This window comes from Macaca thibetana, chromosome X (genome assembly GCF_024542745.1).
Source record: "Macaca thibetana thibetana isolate TM-01 chromosome X, ASM2454274v1, whole genome shotgun sequence".
Classification (NCBI taxonomy): Eukaryota; Metazoa; Chordata; class Mammalia; order Primates; family Cercopithecidae; genus Macaca; species Macaca thibetana.
The window spans coordinates 131192338-131213213 of NC_065598.1; the positions used below are offsets into that span (position 1 = coordinate 131192338).

The 20876-nt window shown below is 36.8% G+C and overlaps 2 protein-coding genes across 3 annotated transcripts in view; one reads left to right on the forward strand and one right to left on the reverse strand.

Annotated features, from left to right (window-relative positions):
* MAP7D3 (MAP7 domain containing 3) overlaps positions 1-20876 on the reverse strand; it is a 195566-nt gene that overhangs the window by 99604 nt on the left and 75086 nt on the right. The window lies entirely within an intron of this gene.
* ADGRG4 (adhesion G protein-coupled receptor G4) overlaps positions 1-20876 on the forward strand; it is a 113855-nt gene that overhangs the window by 15089 nt on the left and 77890 nt on the right. The window contains exon 2 of one of the 2 annotated variants that reach the window (XM_050777197.1): positions 1713-2327. The exons of the other annotated variant lie outside the window; for it this stretch is intronic. Within the exon in view, the coding sequence (XP_050633154.1) occupies positions 1713-2327 (615 nt within the window). The remainder of the gene's footprint in view (positions 1-1712; positions 2328-20876) is intronic. 2 annotated transcript variants of the gene reach the window in all.

Below are 20876 nucleotides of genomic sequence, written 5' to 3' on the forward strand. Positions count from 1 at the left end.
TTGACGTCATTTCGGAGGGCTGAACAGAAAGGCAGTTAACCAACAACAATTGAGATTTGGGTTTCAGATCGCTTATTGTCTTGTGGGATCAACTCTTGATTTATTAGTCACACGAAAGATGATAAAGTAATATAATCACATAAGCCAGGGACAGAAATAAGCATTTGCTCATTCATCACTGGATAGTTCAGAAATAACTCCCTGGCAGGTGGATAGTATGAGTTCCTGCACATGGGAGTGTGTGATGCAGGTGAAATGTATATGAGTGTGTATGGGGGCAGGCATATGCATGTTATTGTTTGCTTTTGGAGAATGTCCACTAGAGGAATGGAGGGAGAGAATACTATATGGTCAGAGAATATCTGGAAGCTTTCGTTTGGCGGCATCTCCCAGAAGCAGGGAAGTATTTACTTCCTGCTAGCCTCTGTAGTGCTCTGTTATGGCTGTCACTGTTTTAGAGTGGTGGTCCCAACGTTACAACTCTAATTCAGGGACTGGTTACAATTCCAATTCTGCCACAAAGCTCTTTATCTTCTGGCTTAGGCTGTACTGGCACTGGAATTAGGTTGATAATTAGATAATCCTCAGATATTTACCTAGTAGACCGGGGGTGTAAGGTTTGTAGTGGTGATAGTATCATCACTCATCTGTAGCTTCTTGTGAGACAAAGGGCATGTCCAATGTAAAGTTTCATAGATACTGCCAAATTACTTACCAAAAGACTGTACCCAATGGACACGTCCTTCAGCAATGTTTGACAAGGTTTTGCATATATCATCTCACTTAATCTTCAAATAATCTTGTAAAGTCATTAGGGAGAGGCTATTATCTGGCATAGACTATAACGTGAATGGCAGCCCTTAAAGTTGAATGGGCATACAACGCTGTGGTCCCAAATCTCCATTTTACTGAAGCAAACATTGAGGTATCAGGAGGATACGTTACTTGCTCAAAGTTCCACAGCTGATGAGTGTTAGGGCATGAATTTCAACCCAGGCTGTCTGACTCCAGAGCCAATGGTAACTGGAGTCTATGGCCATCTTGAAATCACTGCAGTGCCCTTGGTGAGGAGACAGAAGGAGGCCATCAGGATGCACTCAGGGCCGTGCCATGTCTTCCATTCCCGAGTACAAACAAGTCCCAGAGTTTCAGTATCGTCCAGCTGGTCATTCTTCAGGCCTTTGTCAGTGCCTTTCAGTGAGAAGCAGTCCCCAGAGACAGAATAAATTAGATCATTTGGCTCAGGAAAAGGCATTGGAGAAACAAATTGCTGTTGCACCCTGAATACAATAAGGCAGTTAGGTGGGCGGAAATAGCTCTCTTTTGATTATATGAGTGAGGATTATGTGTAGCAAATTTGAATTCCAAGCTGCCTTTTCGTTGGCCTCTTCCCCACCCTTTCACTAGCCATACACTTCTTACTGCCTCTCCAAGCTGTCCAGCTGGTATGTGCTCTGGGAACACTAATCTAACTTTTCATATTAGTCCAGGCAAAATATAATTAGGAAGAAACTCTTCTGCCAAAACAAAAATCACATGCTAATGTCAAATAGAGATGATTTTTTACATCTACTATTTTTGTTTATTTGGATCAGTATTGACTCATAATTATATTGTATAATCCAGATTTGACCATATTGCCAAATACAATAAAACAATTTTTAACAGAAATTTCATTTGTTTTCTCTTTCCCCTCCCCCAAATTTGGACAGATACACTTTCATTAAAAGGAAAAAAGCTGGATTTTTTTGGAAGAGGTGACACATATGTAAGCCTGATAGATACCATTCCTGAACTCAGCCGATTCACAGCATGCATTGATCTGGTATTCATGGATGACAACTCAAGGTATTGGATGGCCTTCTCCTATATTACAAATAACGCCCTCCTGGGCAGAGAAGACATAGACCTTGGACTTGCAGGAGACCATCAGCAGCTAATACTATACAAATTGGGAAAGACCTTTTCTATCCGTCACCACCTGGCTTCATTTCAATGGCATACAATATGCTTGATATGGGATGGTGTGAAGGGCAGATTAGAACTTTTCCTGAATAAAAAAAGGATACTGGAAGTAACGGATCAACCACACAACCTGACACCTCATGGGACTCTATTCCTAGGGCACTTTCTCAAGAATGGGAGCAGCGAGGTTAAAAGCATGATGCATAGCTTTCCTGGCAGCTTGTACTACTTTCAACTCTGGGACCACATCCTGGATAACGAAGAGTTTATGAAGTGTTTAGATGGAAATGTAGTTAGTTGGGAAGAAGACGTTTGGCTTGTCAACAAGATCATCCCAACTGTTGACAGGACACTGCGCTGCTGTGAGTAACTTATCAACTTTTTTCCTTAGCAAGGGTAGTGTTGCAGTGGCCCCAGGTTGCTAGTTTTGTCATCACTTTTTAATGAGGAGCACATACTGTTTTCTTTTATCTTTATTTTGATAAGATTTCAAACTTATAGAAAGATTGGAAGAATAGGATAGAAGAACACACACACACACACACACACACACACACACACACACACACACCACTTACTTGTTTCTAAGTCATTTGAGAGTAAGTTGCAGGCAAAATTCTTTGTTACCCCTAAATATCTCAGTGTGTATTTCCTAAGAATAAGGAATTCTCTTACTTAACCACTCTATAATGATCAAAATGAGAAAATTTGATGTTGATACAATACTAATATCTAATTCACATTTCACATTCATATTTAGCTCATTATCCTAGTAATTTCTTTTGTAACTATTTTTTGCTTGCCCCAGGATCCAACTCAGGATCACACATTACATTTAGTTGTCATGTCTCTTTAGACTACTTTGGAATAGATTCTCTGCCTTTCCTTGTCTTCATGACCTAGAAATTTTTAGCATACAGTCCAGTTATTTTGTCTCTCAATTTATGTTTGCCTAATAGTTCCTTATAATTAGATTCAGGCTTTGAATTTTTGGTAAGAATACCACAGAAATGATGTTATATTCTTCTCAGTACATCACATCAGTAGACACATGGTGACAATTTGTCTCATTATTCATAATAACTTTGATCACATGATTTCAGTGATCTCTGTCAGATTTCTCTACCATAAAGTTATTATTTTTTCCTTTTTAATTGTTGAGTAATTTCTGGGGAGATATTTGGAGGTTATGTAAAATATCCCCTTCTTAACATAATTTCACCCAATAGGTTTTACATCTATTCATGATTCTTGCCTGATTCATTAATCACTATGATGTTTGCAAAATAATGATTTTTAAAATTCCATTTTTTTACATTTATTAATTGGCATTCTACTGTAAGAAAGAGCTTTTTCTTCTTCCATAGTTATGTGTTTATTTATTTAAGACAAAGGGTCTCACTCTGTTGCCAAGGCTAGAGTGAAGTGGCATGATCATAGCTCACTGTAACCTCTAACTTCTGGGTGGGCTCAAGTGGTTTTCCTGCCTCAGCCTCCCAAAGTGCTGGGATAACAGGTGTAAGCCACCACACCCAACCTTATTTATGTGTTTATTTATTTGAACATGAACTCACAGATTCTTATTTTATTCAATGGGTTGCAATCTGTTACTATCATTTATTTTGATGTTCAAATTTGTCCAGGGCTGGTCAGTGAGAGTTCTTCAATCTGGTTCTTGTGTCCTTTTGACACGTTCCCCATCATTCTTTGAGCATTTTCTTACTCTCTGGCACAACAAGATGTTCCAGGCTCTTCTTGTATATTTTCTGCTCAGCCCAAGGAGCCATCATTTTACTAAGGCATCCCTGTTCCTTTTAGTGGGGAATGATATTTAGAAACCAATTTACTTTTTCTTCTGAGAGCGATTATGATATTGGAGAACTGTTTGGAATGAAGTTCTTGTAAGGAAACTGGCTTCTTGGAATTGCACCTGTATTTGTCTCCTCTCGAGTTTGGGGAAGGAAGGATGAGATTGCTTTTCTCTACATAATCCCACTCTGCTCTCAAATCTAGTCCTCTCCACTATCAGCAGCAGCAGTCTTCAGCATGGGATAATAGCATCAAGACAAGATTTTTTTGCATTTCCCGAAATATTCACTTATTCTTGAAGGAGTGTTATTGGCTGTTCTTATGGGTTTTTTTTCTTTCCAGGAGGAAGCTGTTAGGAAAGGAATAGGGGCTAGATCCATGCCTAAAAGGGCTCTCTCAGACTAAGGGCATATGTTTTCACCAACAGTCTGGATGCTGTTTGAGTTAACAGCAGAGGCACATTCCAGGGGATTTCTGTTTCTCTGAGATTAGACCAATGCAAAGGAACAGGAAAGCTATTCCTTTGTGCTACTACCCAAAGGTATTTGGTTTTTCTCTTTTCTGAGGCCTTAAAAATAAAAGAGAATATTCCTAGCTGGCTCTGATTACAAAACTGAGCTACAGACTAGTAGATTAAGCCTGAACAGCTCACCCAAAGCAGTTTAAAGTAATTTTATTTTTGATCTAAGGAACCAGAAGTATGGCCTTATATCCATGTGCTCAGCAGTGGTCTTTTAAAACCAAATCTGGCCAGTTAATGGCCATGAGTTTTCCTACCACTTTGTGAGCAGATAGCTAAATCTAACTGCTGTGTTAAAGTACTAGACAACCCTCTTTTATTTTGCTCTTTTGTACACTTTTTTAAAATTTTTATTTTTATTTATTTATTTATTATTTTGAGACAGAGTCTTGCTGCAACACCCAGGCTGGAGTGCAATGGTGCCATCTCATCTCACTGCAACTTCTGCTTCCCGGGTTCAAGTGATTCTCCTACCTAAGCCTCCCGAGTAGCTGGGACTACAGGCACGTGCAACCATGCCTGGCTAATTTTTGTGTTTTTAGTAGAGACAGGGTTTCACCATATTGGCCAGGCTGGTCTTGAACTCCTGACCTCAAGTGGTCTGCCTGCCTCGCCCTCCCAGAGTGTTGGGATTACAGGCGTGAGCCACTGCACCCGGTCTCTTTCATACACTTTTTAATGGACGACCATCCTCTGGGTCTGATTGAATCATGGTGGGCATAATGCACAATCTAACATAAGAAACAAGGAAATTATCACCTCAAACAAACAAAAAAGGTAGTAAATGTTCCTCTACTATTCAGATCTCTTTGAGTGTTCTTTCCAAACCTTGGACCAGGAGTTTCTAATCTGGGGGCCAGAATGGCCTTGAAGGAGTTGACAAAGCCCCTGAAATTACAACACCCTAAAAATACAGGGCAGATTTTTTTTTCAGAGGGTGCAGTCTATAGTTTCCATCACATGCTAACATATTATGGTAATTGGTGCCTTTTACTAAGTTCTTACCGTGTGCCAGGCATTTTATGGAGGAGGAAATAGGGGCTCAGAGAGGTTGAGTAAATTGCCTAATGTCACCAATCAAATAAGTAGTATAACTGGGGTTTGAACAGACTGGTCTGGTTGCAAAGCACATGTTCTTTTCACTTCCCACCATACAGGACTATCTCAAGTGAGCCTGTGGCCCCCAAAATGTTATGCTATATTACTATGTCTTAGAAGCTTCCTTTGGAGGTAATGGCTGGTCTGATAATTCACCTGGGGAAATTAGGCTACTAGCTGCAGTCATTGCCTGCCTCACCACTGAAGTATCTGTAAAATACCATAGAATTTCACCTATTTCGATTTTGGCTATATGACATCTGGGACAAAGGGGGCAATATATGAATAAATATGAGTGATTACAACATGTCTAGCTTCAGCTTTTGCCTAATAAATTAATATTTATGGCCCATAAAAGGATTATGACCTTTAAAAAATAAGTTTTAATGAGCACATTGCTAGGTTACAAATCTCAATAAATCTATTTACACATAAATTATATATATATATTTATATATTCATGAGAACAAGGCTTTTGGGGAACATTGCCTGAAAAACATGAACCCTACCTGGGTTTAATAAACAAGTATTCACTATAGTTGGAAATGTCTTGGAATATTAAACAACATGGTGATAAATAATAGCAGTGAAATTTCTAGTCATTAGAAATTTTGCTTTCAAGTAGTTTTTAAGCATCTTTTCCTTATTTTTAAAAATTACAAATGTAATACATGTGTTTGTGAATAAAATATATTTAAACAATACAAAAGCATATGAAATATCAAGTAAAACCTACCCTTCACTATCCTCTTCACAGAGGTGTCTATTAAAAATTTTTTTTCCGTGTGTTTATAATAAGTGTGTGCATGTATGTGCATGAGTGTATACAGTTTTAAAATCAAAAATAATATATACGTACATGTTGTTCTGCAAATTGATTTATTTTAACTTAATACTGTCATGGACAGACACATAAGTATATTTAGAGCTGTTTTTAGGGCCACATATATTCCATGTAACATAATTTACATGTAACATAATTTATTTAACCCATCATTGATGGCCATTTAAGTTGCTTTCAATTTTTTGCAATTACAAATAATGCTACGGTAAATTTCCTCATACATACCTCTTGGTACATTTAGGTTTGCAATTTTATAGGACACGTTCCTAAGGGTAAAATTTCTCAGTAAAAGCCTATAAGCTGTTACAATTTAAATAGATTTATCATTTTTACTAGTTATTTTATTAATGTAACTATTCATTAAAAATTAATTGATCTCTTAAAGTAAAATTACTAGATATATACAGTAAAAGATTTTAAAATACATGAAAGTATAAATCTAAAGTCTCCTTTCACTTCAGTCTTTTACTCGATGTGTCTCTCCCCAAAAGCAATGATTGTTAACAATTTCTTATATATCCTTGCAGAAAAAATGTAAAACTTGAATTTACATGTAAATATTTTTTTTCTTTTTCACAGTTGGGTTCATCATTATATGCATCCTTTTCTGCATCTTTTTAAAATTTAATAATATTTTTGGAAGCATTTTCATATCAGAAAATACAGAGCTATCTGATTCTTTTTGGGGGAGGCTGCTGAATAGTATGAAAGAAAAGGGGTATGCTATAATTTATTCAACAAGCTCTGCTTGAAGGACTTTTAAGTTGTTTCTTGTTTCTAGCTATGACAAAAGTCTACAGGGCTTTTAAAAGTAATGGGTGGTGACAGAAATATCTTGAAGCAACCATAAATAAATTATCACAAGCTAAAGTTCCTCTCAACGTATGGCAAGCATAATTTCCTAATCTCAACTCAGACACATGATCAAACAAAGGAATTTTTTTGACCTGTGAATGTGTGAAGAGAGTCTTCCAAAGACATGCAGATTAAATTCCTCTTAGTTCTACATTTAAGAAATCCCTTCTATTGAAAAGAATGAAATAACTTGAATTGAGTTAATCCTGGGAAATCTACACTGTATCAAAGCATAGCATCCCTATATCTGTGGGGTCATTGATTTGCTGAGGTTTGTTAATTGTTCTAATGCTCCAGCTTCTTTGAATTAGTTTATGAATTGACTATTCTTAAAATATGCAGAGATGGATTATATGGTCTATGTCCTTTATAAAGGCTTTTGTTCGGCTCACTATTAATTCCTCTATCCAATTATCAGCTCTGATAGGAAAGGTTCCATGGGGATGGGCTCTACTAGCTAAAAGGCAATTTGGTCTTGTCCTCGTACATCAATTCTCTGTGCTACCCTTGTTTCTCATCACGAAAGGTAAGCATGAGCTGTTGGTAGTTCACTCAAAGCCTTCTTATTTGCATTCTCCTTCACAGGATGACATTCTCCTATAGACCCAGAGATAGAGGCTCTAGCCTGTCTCTCTATTGCAGCATTCGTTTTTCATGCTTTTGTCTGGAAACTGAATGCAGACACCACTTTGAAAAAAAAAAAGTTTCCTTTTCACCTTAAAGATACTCATTTCATATTTTTTCTACCCAACAGGCAGATCTGTCTGTGGCATTTTCTGGTCACCATTATCTCTCACAAATCTAATCAACATGCTGAATCATATTTATAGAGGTCCTGATTGAAAGAAAAACCAGATGTGATATGTGGGCTAGAACGACACGTAGATTTAATATGAGGTGATATACCCAAATCACAACCAGAATTTGGTACCTTAGAAAATGTTCTACTTAACATTCTGTTGGCAGGTACATCTGCAACAAAATGCCTCATAAATATTCAGCTACTCTATACCTCTGTTCTCCAGCTCCCAATGATTACAATAATACAATTTTGTGTAGAGTGAAAGAGCAAATGGCAATTAAGCCCACAGACCCCTGTGAATTAGCATGGATTATCTCCACTTTAAAATACAGAGACAGCAAGGCTTATGCAAATTATTTGTGCAAGTGATCACTTGTTCACAAACAGGAACAAAGTGAATATGGCAAATCATGTTTGTGAGCGCTCCAAAGATGGAGGCCTGACCTCACGGCTTCTGTTCAATGTGAATAGATGGAAATTCAGCCATTGCTCAAGCACAGTACCGGCTGTTGCATTTGATTTTTTTTTTTTTTTTTTTTTTTTTGAGATAAGGTCTCACTCTGCCGCCCAGGATGTAATGCAGCTGTGCGATCAGAGCTCACTGCAACCTTGACCTCCTAGGCTCGAACCATCCCCCTGCTTCAGCCCCCCACCGCCCGCCCCACCGAGTAGCTAGGACTACAGACATGTACCGCCATACCTGGCTAATTTTTATTTATTTATTCATTTATTTTATTTTATTTTATTTTTTTGGTAGAGATGGGATCTTGCTGTGTTGCCTAGGCTAGGCATCTGCTTTTTCTTAACTGAATTTTTTATTGAGAGATAATTGTAGATTCACATGCAGTTGGAAATTCTTGTACACTTTGTCTAGTTTCCTCTAATGGTGACATTTTGCAAAGCTATAGTATAACAAACAGAACATTGACATTGATACAACCCACCAATCCTATTCAGATTTCTCTAGTTTTTCTTATATTCATTTATGTCTGTGTATTAAGTTCTATACAATTTTATCACCTGGGTAAACTTGTGTATCTACTGGCATACTGATGCTGAACAGTTCTAATACTAGTAGGATCCCTCATGCTGACCTTTTATAACCATACCCACTTCCTTCCCACCCTTTTCCCCTACCCCGCTTCATACCTAACCCGTGACAACACTAATCTGTTCCCCATTTCTAAAATTGTGTCATTTCAACAATATTATATAAATGGAATCACACAGTGTGTAAACTTTTAGCATTGCCTTTTTTTTTTTTTTTTAAACTCAGCATAATTCTCTGAAGAGCCATCCGGGTTGTTGAGTGTGTCAATAGTTTACTCATTTTCATTGCTGAGTAGTATTCCATGGTATGGATATGTTACAGTTTATTCAATTATTCACCTGTTGAAAGACATTTGGGCTGATTCCAACTTTTTGCTGTTATAAAAAATAACCCTGCTATGGATATCTGTGTACAGGTTTTTTTGGTGTGTGTGTGAACGTAAGTTTTTATTTCTCTGGGAAAAATGCCACGGCTTGGCTGTATGGTAGTTGCATGTTTAGAATTTTTCTTAATTTAAAAAATAATTAAATCTCTGTGGGTACAAATTAGGTGTACATATTTGTGTGGTATATGAGAAGTTTTGACACAGGCATGGAATGTGAAATAATCATATCATAGTACCCATCCCCTCAAGTATTTATCCTTTGTGTTATAAACAATCCAATTATACTCTTTTAGTTATTTTTAAATGTACAATTAAATTATTATTGACTATAGTCACCCTGTTGTGCAGTCTAACAGTAGGTCTTATTCTTTCTAACTTTTTTTTGTTCACATTAATCCCCTCCTGCCCCTCCCCCAAGGCCCCTCTACCCTTCCCAGCCTCTGGTAACCATCCTTCTAGTCTCCATATCCATGAGTTCAATTGTTTTGATTTTTGTAGCCCACAAACAAATGAGAACATGCCATGTTTGTTTTTCTGTGCCTGGCTTATTTCACTCAACATAATGACTCCAAGTTCCATCCATGTCGTTGCAAATGACTGAATCTCATTTTTTGTGGCTGAATAGTACTCCGTTGTGTATATGTACCACGTATTTTTTATCTGTTCATCTGTTGATGGACACTTAGGTTGCTTCCAAATCTTAGCCATTGTGAACAGTGCTGCAATAAATATACGAATGCAGATATCTCTTTGAAATACTTATTTCCTCTCTTTTGGGTATATACCCAGAAGTGGGATTGCTGGATCATATGGTAGTTCTATTTTTAGTTTTTTGAGGAACCTCCAAACTGTTTGCACATTTAGCTTTATAAGAAACTGTCAGACTGTTTACAAACTGTCAGACTGTTTTACAAAACTGTTTTACAGTTTTACAAAGTAGCTCTATCACTTCATATTCCACCAACAATGCATAAGGGATCAGTTTCTCAGCATCTTTGCCAGCATTTGGTGTTGCCACTGTTTTTCATTTTAGTCATTCTTGTAAATTTGTAGTGATATCTTATTGTGCTTTCAATTTGCATTTCCCTGATGCTTCATGACATTGAACATTTTTTCCTGTGCTTATGTGTCATCTTCATGTCTTCATCAGTGAAATGTCTGTTCATGTCTTTTGCCCTTTTTAAAAAACTGTATTGTTTGTTCATTTTATTGTTGAGTTTTAAAAGTTAAAAATTATATTCTATTTTTTGTTGGGTATATCTTTTGCAAATATGTCCTTCTAGTCTGTAGATTTTAAAAAATTATTTATTTATTTATTTGTTTGTTTGTTTGTTTATTTATTTATTTATTTGAGACGGAGTCTTGCTCCATCGCCCAGGCTGTAGTGCACTGGCATGATCTCAGCTCACTGCAACCTCCACCTCCTGGATTCAAGTGTTTCATGTGCCTCAGCCTCCTGAGTAGCTGGGACTACAGGTACATGCCACCATGCCTGGATAATTTTTGTATTTTGAGTAGAGATGAGGTTTCACCATGCTGGCCAGGCTGGTTTTGAACTCCTGACCTCAAATGATCCACCTACCTCGGCCTCCCAAAGTGCTGGAATTGCAGCATGAGCCACCATACTCAGTCTAAAAATTCATTTATATGGGCTTTCACAGAACAAAAGCTTTTAATTTTGTTAAAGTCTAGTTTATTAATTAATTTTTTTAATGAGTCATGCTTTTGGTGTTCAAGTTTAAGAACTCCTTGCTTAGCCCTAGATCCCAAATATTTTCTCCTATATTTTTCTAAATGTTCCATAGCTTTGAGGTTGAGGTTCATTTTCTTTCTTTCTGTTTTTTTTTTTTTTTTTTTTTTTTGGTCTATTGATGTCCGATTGCTTCAGTATTATTTGTTGAAAAGGTTATCCTTGCTTTATTGAGTTGATTTTGTACCTTTGTCAAAAATCAGTTGAGCATATTTATATGTGTCTGTTTCTGAGTTTTCTATCTGTTCCAATCATCTATATATCTATCCCTCTGCCAATACCACACTATCTTGATTGCTGTAACTTTACATCAAGCCTTAATATTGGGTAGAGTGATTCCTCTAACCTTATTCTTCTTTTCAAAATTTGGTTTAGTTATTTTAGGGATTGTGCATTTCCATAAAAATTTTAGACTAAGCTTGTCTGTTTGCATATAACCTTGATGGAATATTGACAGGAATTGGATTATATCTGTATATCAATTTGAAGAGAACTGACGTCTTTACTATATCGAATCTTCCAATCCGTGAACACAGCGTGCCTCTCCATTTTTTAAGGTTTTCCTTGATTTCTTTCATTAGCATTTTGTGATTTTCAGCATACACATGCTTTAAGTGTATACCTAAGTATTTCATTTTCACTGGAGCAATTGTGAAATAGCATTGTGCTTTTGATTTCAGTTTCTGCGTGTTCATTTTTAGGACATAGAAATGTGATTGCTTTTTGTGTGTTGATTTTGTATTCTGAACTCATTTATGAGTTCTGATAAATTTTTTTTCTTGAAGATTCCTTGAGATTTTGTATCTGGACTACTGCATAATCTGCAATGTCTTCAAAAAATTTTTTTTTTTTTTTTTTTTTTTTGCCTTGTTGGAGTGCCTCTAACTTCCAGTACCACGTTGAATCATACTGGTGAGAGTGGACATCCTCGCCTTGTTCCTGATCTTAGCTGGAAAACATTCAATCTTTCACCATTACAGTTGATGTTAGCTGTAGGTTTCTTGATGATGCCCTTTACCATGTTGCTAAAAATCCCCTCTATTCTTAACTTGCCCAGAGATTGTATTGTGAAGGGATATGAGTTTTTGTCAAATGCCTTTTTTTGGATCAGTTGATATGATTTTTCTTCTTTATCTTGTTGATATTGTGGGTTATGTTGATAGATTTTCAAAGGTTTAGCCAGCTTTGCATATTTGGAATAGATCCCACTTGGTCGTGGTATATAATTATTTTTATACATTGTTTCATTTAGTTTGCTCATATATTGTTGAGGATTTTTGTATTTAATTTCAGGAGAGATATTGGTCTGTAGTTTCTTTTTTTTACTGTCTCTGTCTGATTTCAGTATCAGGATGACACTGGCCTCATAAAATGTGTTGGAAAGCGTTTGTTCCTCTTTTCTGGAAGAGATTCTATAAAATTGGTGTTAATTCTTCCTTGGCAGTAAACTCCATTGAAATCATCTGGGCCCGAAGATTCTTTTGTGAAGGCTTTTAAATTACTAGTTCAATTTCGTTAATAGCTATAGGGCTATTCATATTGTCTATTTCCTCTTGATGGCGCTTTGGTAATTTATGGGTTTTGAGGAGTTGTCTATTTCTTCTAACTTGTTGAATTTGTGAACATAAAGTTATTCATAATACTCTCATTATCTTTTTAATTGCTGCAGAATAAGTAGTGATATTCTCTGTTTCATTTATGATATTGGTGACTGACTTGTGCTTTTCTCTTTTTACTTTTATCAGTCTTGCTATAGGTTTATCAATTTTATTGACTTTAAAAAATCATCTTTGTTCCATTGATTTTTCTCTATTGTTTTCTTATTTTTAATTTCATTGAGTTCTTTTATGGTCTTGATTATTTTTTCTTCTGCCTGCTTTGGATTTATCTTGGGATTTTTTTTGAGACTCTTGAGGTGGGAGCTGAGATTATTGTTTTGAGATCTTTCCTCCTTTTAAAGGTATGCATTTAGTGCTATAATCTTCCTTCTCAGCACTGTTTTAGTTGCATCTCCCAAATTTTTTAAATTAAATTTAATTTGATTAAAATAATTTTATTTAATTCAATGTATTACATTTTTTTTTTTCTTAAAATGTCTTCTTTGATTCATGGGTTATGCAGAAGTGTGTTGTTTAGAACTTTTCTATGGTCTTTCTGTAATTGGTTTCTAGTTTGATTTCATAATAATCAGAGAGGGCAGTCTTATAAATTCACTTCTTTTAAATGAAGTTTGTTTTATGGCCCTGTATATGGTCTATGTTGGTGAATATTTCATGAGTGCTTCAAAAATATATATATTCTGCCACTGTTGACTGGAGTGCTCTATGTCAACTAAAGTCTGTTGATTGTGTTGTTCAGAACTTCTATATACTTGCTGATTTTCTGTTTAGTAGCTTTATCACTTGTTGAGACAGGAGTATTAAAATTCCTAACTATAATTATGGATTTACTATTTTTCCTTTCAGCTCCATCAGTTGTGCATCATGTATTTTGAGACTCTGTTGTTTGATATGTATGCATTTAGGATCACCATGTCTTCCTGGTGGAGCAATGCATTTAGTATTATGTAGTGTCTTTTCTTGAGTCCAGTAATTTTCCTTGCTCTGTACTCTAGTGAATATTATTATAGCCATTTTTACTTTCCTTAAACTTACTGCTTGCATGGTATAATTTTTCCATTCTTCTACTTTCAACCTACCTATATGATGATATTCGAAGTATATTCTTTTGTAAACAGCAACCTATGGGTTACTTGAGCATACTTGATTTATTTATGGGGTTTTGAGTTTTTCTTTGTATGGTTTTCCTAGTGGTTGGTCTTGGTATTACAATATGAAAATGTGACCTACCGTAGCCTACTGTTGTCAACATTTTACCAGTTTGAGTGAAGTATGGAAACCTCACTTCCATTTTGGTCCTTTGACCTTCCTCACTGTTCAGATTTTTTTTGAGAAGGGATCTCACTCTGTCATCCAGACTGGAGAGAAGTGGAGTGCAGTGGCATGATCACAGCTCACTGCAACCTCAAACTCCTGGGCTCAAGCAATCCTCCTGTCTCAGTTTCCCAAGTAGCTGGGACTATAGGTGTGCACCACCACATCCAGCTATTTTGTTTTTTAATTTTTGGTAGAGTTAGGGTCTCACTTTGTTGCCCAGGTTGGTCTTGAACTCCTGGCTTCAAGCAATCCTCCTGCTTTGACCTCCCAAAGTTCTGAGATTACAGGCAAGAGCTGCCATATCCAGCCACTTTTAAATTTTGTTGTTTTAAATATCAGATGATGTTACAATTTTTGTCTCAATCATCAAATATGATTTATAAAGCTCATGAGGAAAAGGATCATCTATTTTATATACCCATATTTTTGGTCTTTCCTTTGCTCATTTTTTCTTTCTGATTCTCCAAGATTCTTAAAAAAAATTCTTTCTTTTTAAAGTAATTCCTTTAGCTAATCTTTTAAAGATAGGTCTGCTAGTGACAAGGTATCTTAATTTTCCTTCATCAGAGAATGTTTTCATTTCCATTTTATTTCTGTAAGATAGCTTTGCCGGATATAGAATTCATGGTTAACAATTCTTTTCTATCAGCTTTTGAAAAATTTTATGACAGCTTCTTCTGGTCTCCTTAGTTCTGAATGAGAAATCTATCATTTAAGTTGTTGCTCTTCTATAAGTAATGTTTGTTTCTTTCTGTCTACTTTCAAAATCTTTTGTCTTTTAGTTTTCAAAAGTTCAATTATGATGTGCCTTGCCACAGATTTCTTTGGCTTTTATCCTTCTTGGAATTTGTTTAGCTTTTGGAATCTCTAGGTTTGTGTCTTTTGTCAAATTTGGGAAGCTTTTAGCCTTTTTTTTTTTTTTTTAATATACGTTCAGCCCCATTGTCTTTCTCCTCTCTTTTAAGGTTATGGTAATATGAATGTTGGATATTTTGTTATTGTTCCACAGGTCCTTGAGGCTATCTTCATTTTTCTATTCAATGCATTTTCTCTATTGTTTAGATCAGGTGAATTCTATTATGTTATCATTATGTTTACCTGTTCTATCTTCTGTCATCTCTACTCTACTATTAAGTCCATCCAACTGGTCTTAAAAATTTGCCTTTGTATTCTTTCATTCTATAATTTCCATTTGGTTCCTTTTTTTTTTTTTTTTGTTTCTTTGTTTTTTTCAATACAGAGTCTCGTTCTGTCGCCCAGGCTGGAGTGCAGTGGCGTGATCTCGGCTCACTGGAACCTCCGTCTCCCAGGTTCAAGGGATTCTCATGTCTCAGCCTCCTGAGTATCTGGCATCCACCACCATGTCTGGCTAATTTTTGTATTTTTAGTAGAAATGGGGTTTCATCATATTGGCCAGGCTGGTCTCAAACTCCTGGACTCACATGATCCATCCGCCTTTCCTCCCAAAGTGCTGGGATTACAGGCATGAGTCACCGTGCCTGGTCCCATTTTATTTTTTTCCAAATAATTTCAAAAAGTTTAAGTTCAGGATTTTCAGGTTTGTTACCTAGGTAAATGTATGCCATGGTGGTTTGCTGCACCTATGAACCCATCGCCTTGATTCTTTCTTAACAATTTTTATTTCTTTTCTGAGATTCTTTTTTTTTTTCATTTCAAGAGAATTTGTAATTGCTTGCAGAATTATTTATATGATGATTGCTTTAATATCATTGTCAGATAATTCCAGTGACTGATTCATCTAGGTTTTAGCATCAGTTGATTATCTTTTCTTACTCAAGTTGTGATTTTGTTGCTTCTAAATATGACAGGTAATTAAAAAAAATTGTATCCTGGACATTTTGTCAATTATGTTAGGAGATTCTGTGTCTTCTTTAAATCTTTTATTTTAGCAGTCAGTCATTCTGGTTGGGCTTAGCACACAGGTCATGGTCCATTTTTGTGGGCTGTGCTTCCAAATACAACTTAATTTTTAGAGTCTTTGTGATGTTATTTCATCTTGCTTGATTTATCCGGTACCCCTGAGACTTCCACCTGTCTCTGCTGGTGCTTCTTGGGTGGAGAGCAGAAGGCATCTCCTCAGGCCAGGCCTCCAACTGTCTCTCAGAGGGAGATGGATGTGGGGGCATCCCCCTACCAATGCCTCTTGGCTTCCGCCAGTCTCTGGACAGGAAAGGAAAATATTGGGCTAGTTTTCATAGACTTGGCCACCTGCTGCTGGAGATCCCCTTTTTCTTGTTTCCCCTGCCTGCCTTGGTGTCTCTGGGTGAGGGAGGAGAATCTCAGTACTGCAGGGATAAAGAGACTTCCTGGATCAGGCCACTTGCTATTACTGGCTCCTTTTTTACTCTTATGCCTGCCTGCCTTGGTTTTTCTGAGTGGGTGAGGAGAAACTTGGGTTGGCAAAAACAAATAGTCTTCCTAGACTGGGTTCTGTTCAGCCAGTGTTTTTTGGTGGAGAGGGGAGATTCAGGCCTGATAGGGAAGGAGACTGCTTCTCTTGGTTGCTTATTGTTAGCAAGGTGCCCAGTCAGTCTCCCTTGCTGGAGTATCCGATTTGCCTGAGGTTGTCAGAGGGACTCCCATTTGATCCAGAAGGGGAATGAACCTACTTGGACTGACTTCTGTTGCTAAGTTGGGGATTGGGAAGCATAGGTCCTGGGCCACATTTTTATGTTGGGTTTGGTGAGGGGGAGAAGATAACTGCCACTATGTTGTTCCTTTACTCTTGGGGTCCCAAACCAGTTTGTTTTATTCTTAGCACATTTTGTAGTTCTTTGGTTGTCTCTTACACCATTTCCAGGATTTGTAGTTGTACCTTTTGGGGAGGAGCAGAGGAAAGTGGATCTATGCCATCTTGTTCAGTTGAGAAGTCTGCATTTGCTTTTAACATCAGTTCTTGGGCAGTAAAAGCTCTTGAGTGTATATGCGTAGACAGATAGGGTGCAACAAAATGACAGAGATAATATCACTGGCATTGTAACTACCTTACTCACTTACAACATTTTCTTTTCCGAGAAGGACAGGCATTAAATTCAATGGAGATAAGTGTGCCATTTAGGATAAAAAAATCCCCACCACATAGGGAAAAGAGAAAGATTGATGAAGCAGAAGTAAAGTGAACCTCACTCATTAGAAATGATAGGTGCACAGAAAGTCTGAATTACTGAATTTAAGAAAAACAAAAGTATGTACAGATTAAGACAATAAGGTCACCAATAAACAAATTAAGTTATAAAAGAAATTTATATTCAGTATCAGTCTACATTATACAAAATGATCTTGAATGTTCAATCATTTTCAATGCCAACCCATTGTAATTAATTTCTAGATGTGAGGTTTATAGGAATCTTTAATTCCAATGGATCCTGATTCTAAAAAGCTACTGATTGTTTGACTGAATTGTCTTTATCTAGGATATGAATGATTATTCAAGGCAGATATTATATCAGAGAATGTCCATAATTTGGGATCCCCACTGAGTTTTGATTCCTGGGCCAGCAAAGTCACCTTGATGTTTTAGTTTAGCATTGCAATGCTGTCCTCTAAAGTTTGTTTCACTGTTTTGGGTGACTGCTGTTTCTTGCACTGTTCAGCACTTGCAGAACTTGGCATTTAGTATTTAACTTTGTTTCTCCTTGGTACCTTCCGATAGAGTCTCTTTCTTTCTTTCTCCTTGGATTGAGGCGTTTCCATTTAAATTGAGGGCATACATTTATGAGTGCTGGATAATTGAAGCATTGCTACATGCTGTCTAATTTCTTCTCTAAATCTTTCATCTGTGAAAATCTCATTTCAACACTGCACTTCTCTGAGCCTCATCTCTAAATGAAAGCATTGAATATAATCTCCAAGTCCTGGCTCTAAAATTCTGGGATTTTAATGAATGAAGATTTCAGTCTTTATTAATACAGACTTTAGAAGAAAAATTTGATACAGCAGTCCCTCTGGAAGAAACCTTACATCTGAAAGATTTAATGGAAGGTTTGCTGAAATATACAAAGCCAGACTTTAGGTTAAAATGGAGCAATGTAAGACGCATTATTTCTTGAGGTCTCTGCTACTTAAAATGCCACCTGCTTGGCAATTTAGCTCAACTCATTTGTTTTTATCTTTCTAAATCTTATATTCCTTCTTGAGGTGCTTACTGGAAGTGTTAATAACAATTGCTACATCTATGACTTACCCCTCTCTGATAAAAATACCGTGTCTAACTCCCATTTCCCGTCTTCTAAAAGAGTTTTCCACTACTTATGGATTACTCCAATAGTACTCTTTGAATGCTGCATCAAAGAAGATAACTTAGGCTTTTATGGTATTTAGTGTTTTATTGTTTTCCTAAAAAGTGAATGCAGTTAAATCATTAATGTTTTGTAAAGGAGAGGGAATTGTGAGCTCTGCTCTCAACAATTAGTGTATTCATAGAGTGATTTCAGGCTGTAGGATGCCACACTCCTCAAATGTGCTAGAAGTGACACTTTCACAGAGGTTTGCTAAGCCGGTTGGCTGGTGTAAACCCATCTACAAAATTGGAAACAAGATCCCGACAATTCTCCTTTCACATGAAGTTATGGACAAATTTGAAAGCATAAAGCTTGAAATACACGTTTGGCTGCTGAAGTATACCAGTTTCTTGATAAGGCCTAACATAATGTGGATCTGTGATAATTGGAAAAATGTCATAAAATTAAGTGAAAAAGTACTTTTTGTATAGCTTCGACTTTTCCCCTTATAAACGTGTGTACTTTTATCAACTCATCTATATGGTCAGTTACAGGATTGTTACTCATTCTACTTGCTAATGACCACAAAATCCTAAAGAACATCCTACACACACCTCAAAATTTCTGGATATGCAAATTATAAGTAATTTTAATGCCCAAAACAGTGAAACAAATCAGTAGATTGTCTACTACCACAGTTATTCCTACATCATAGGTAATATGCTTCTCAGATGGATGAATTCAAAATACTAATTTCCCTAAGTTAAACATGAATGATTTCATTTTGGGTGATTTGAATTGGAGAAAGATTGTGACTCAGCCTTGAATTTTGCTATGTACCATTTTCACCTGGATATTCACTATTATCCTAAATTCCACTTGCCCACATCTGAACTGGGTGTTTTTCTTCTGAGTGAGGCTGCCTTCCCAATTTTTCTGTTTTTATGAATATTACCACTATTCTCCAAGTTGCCCAGAAGCAAAATTTGATTTCTCTGAGATTTCTCTCTCTTCTTTATCTCTTAAACCTCTTTGTTGTCATACCCTGTCAATTCTTACTTTCCAGTAGATATGGGGATAGGAATCTTCACACTGCTCTCACATTGTTCCAAGCCTTATTCAGTTATTCAGTTAGCTTACAAATAGATACTAAACATCTACCACGTGCGAGGCACTGGGATAGACACTAAAGATACAATGGTGGGCAACAAAAGATGAGGACTCTGTCCACGTGGTCTAGCGAGGAAGAGAGACATTAAAAATCACATAAATCTCCAGCTATGACACATTACATGAAGAAGAGGTATGAGGTGTCATAAGAATCTAGAATAGATTGGTGTGAGCTAGTCATGAAAGTCAGGGAAGGTAGTCTTCCCTGAAGAGGTGATGCATGAGATGAGAACTGAAGGACTGGCAGAAGTTAATCAGATGGGGAAGGATGGGAAGAACATTCTAAGTAGAGGTTACAGCAAATACAATGGTCTTGTGGTGGGAAAGAGCATGCCAAGTATTAGAGAACTAAAAAGAGGAAGACTAAAAAAAAAAAAACAAAAAACACAGAGAGAACTTAGCACAAATTGAGACTGAAGAGATAGGGAGGGACCAAATCATGCATAGCTTCATATGCTTTATTAAGAAAAAATTTTCTTTTTATCCTATGAGCAATAGAAAGCAACTAAAGAGAGCTCAGTGCGTGTGTGTGTGTGTGTGTGTGTGTGTGTGTGTGTGTGACAGAGAGAGAGAGAGAGAGAGGAGGGGGATCAGATATTGGCATTTAAAAAATCACTTTGGTTGTATTATTGAACAGATTAGATGGGGTCCAAGATTAGTGGCAGACAGTTCAATTGGGAGGCTACCACAGTAGTCCAAGTGAAAGATGATGGTGACTGGTTAGGTTGGTAAGTGATGGAGATAGAGATAAACTGGGGGGAGCCAAGAGATATTTAGGAGCTACAATCAATAGGACAAGATTATGGATTGGCTATGGCAGGTGAGAGAGAGAATGAAGGAGACAGAGGGAGAGAGAGAGTTGGAACTTGCATAATTTAATGTAGGATAGTGTAGGGCCAGTCACTGAAGGAATACCAGAAGAGGACCCAGTTTGGGAAGAAGTTAATGAGCTCAAGCTGGAGCATGTTGAGTTTGAGGTGTTAATGAGATATCCAAGAAATGATATCAAGTAAACAATTGTTTATATAAATGTGGGGCTCAAAATAGAGATCTGGTCAAGAGATATAACTTTGAGATTTGACTGTGTATAGGTGTAAATTGAAATCCTAGGTGTAGAGAAACTATACAGCCAAATGAGAAGAGGTCCTGGGACAAAGCCTTGGTCAGGTAAAATAGGATGCGTCCAGAAATGAGTGGACAGAGACGTAGGAGAAAACGCAGGAGTGTGTTGTGCAATGGAAAGCAATGAAAAGAGTATTTTCAACTCATTAGTGCTACGAAATAAATGCTAATTTGGGAGTTTCAGATTAAAACATTTTCAATCTAGTGTTTAAATGAGTGACAGAAGTTTGACCAAGTGAAAGTCAACTGTTTTTTGAGCACTTACTCTGTATGAGAAGCTATGCTAAGTGTTTGATGCACATTAACTCACTTACTCTCATAACAATTT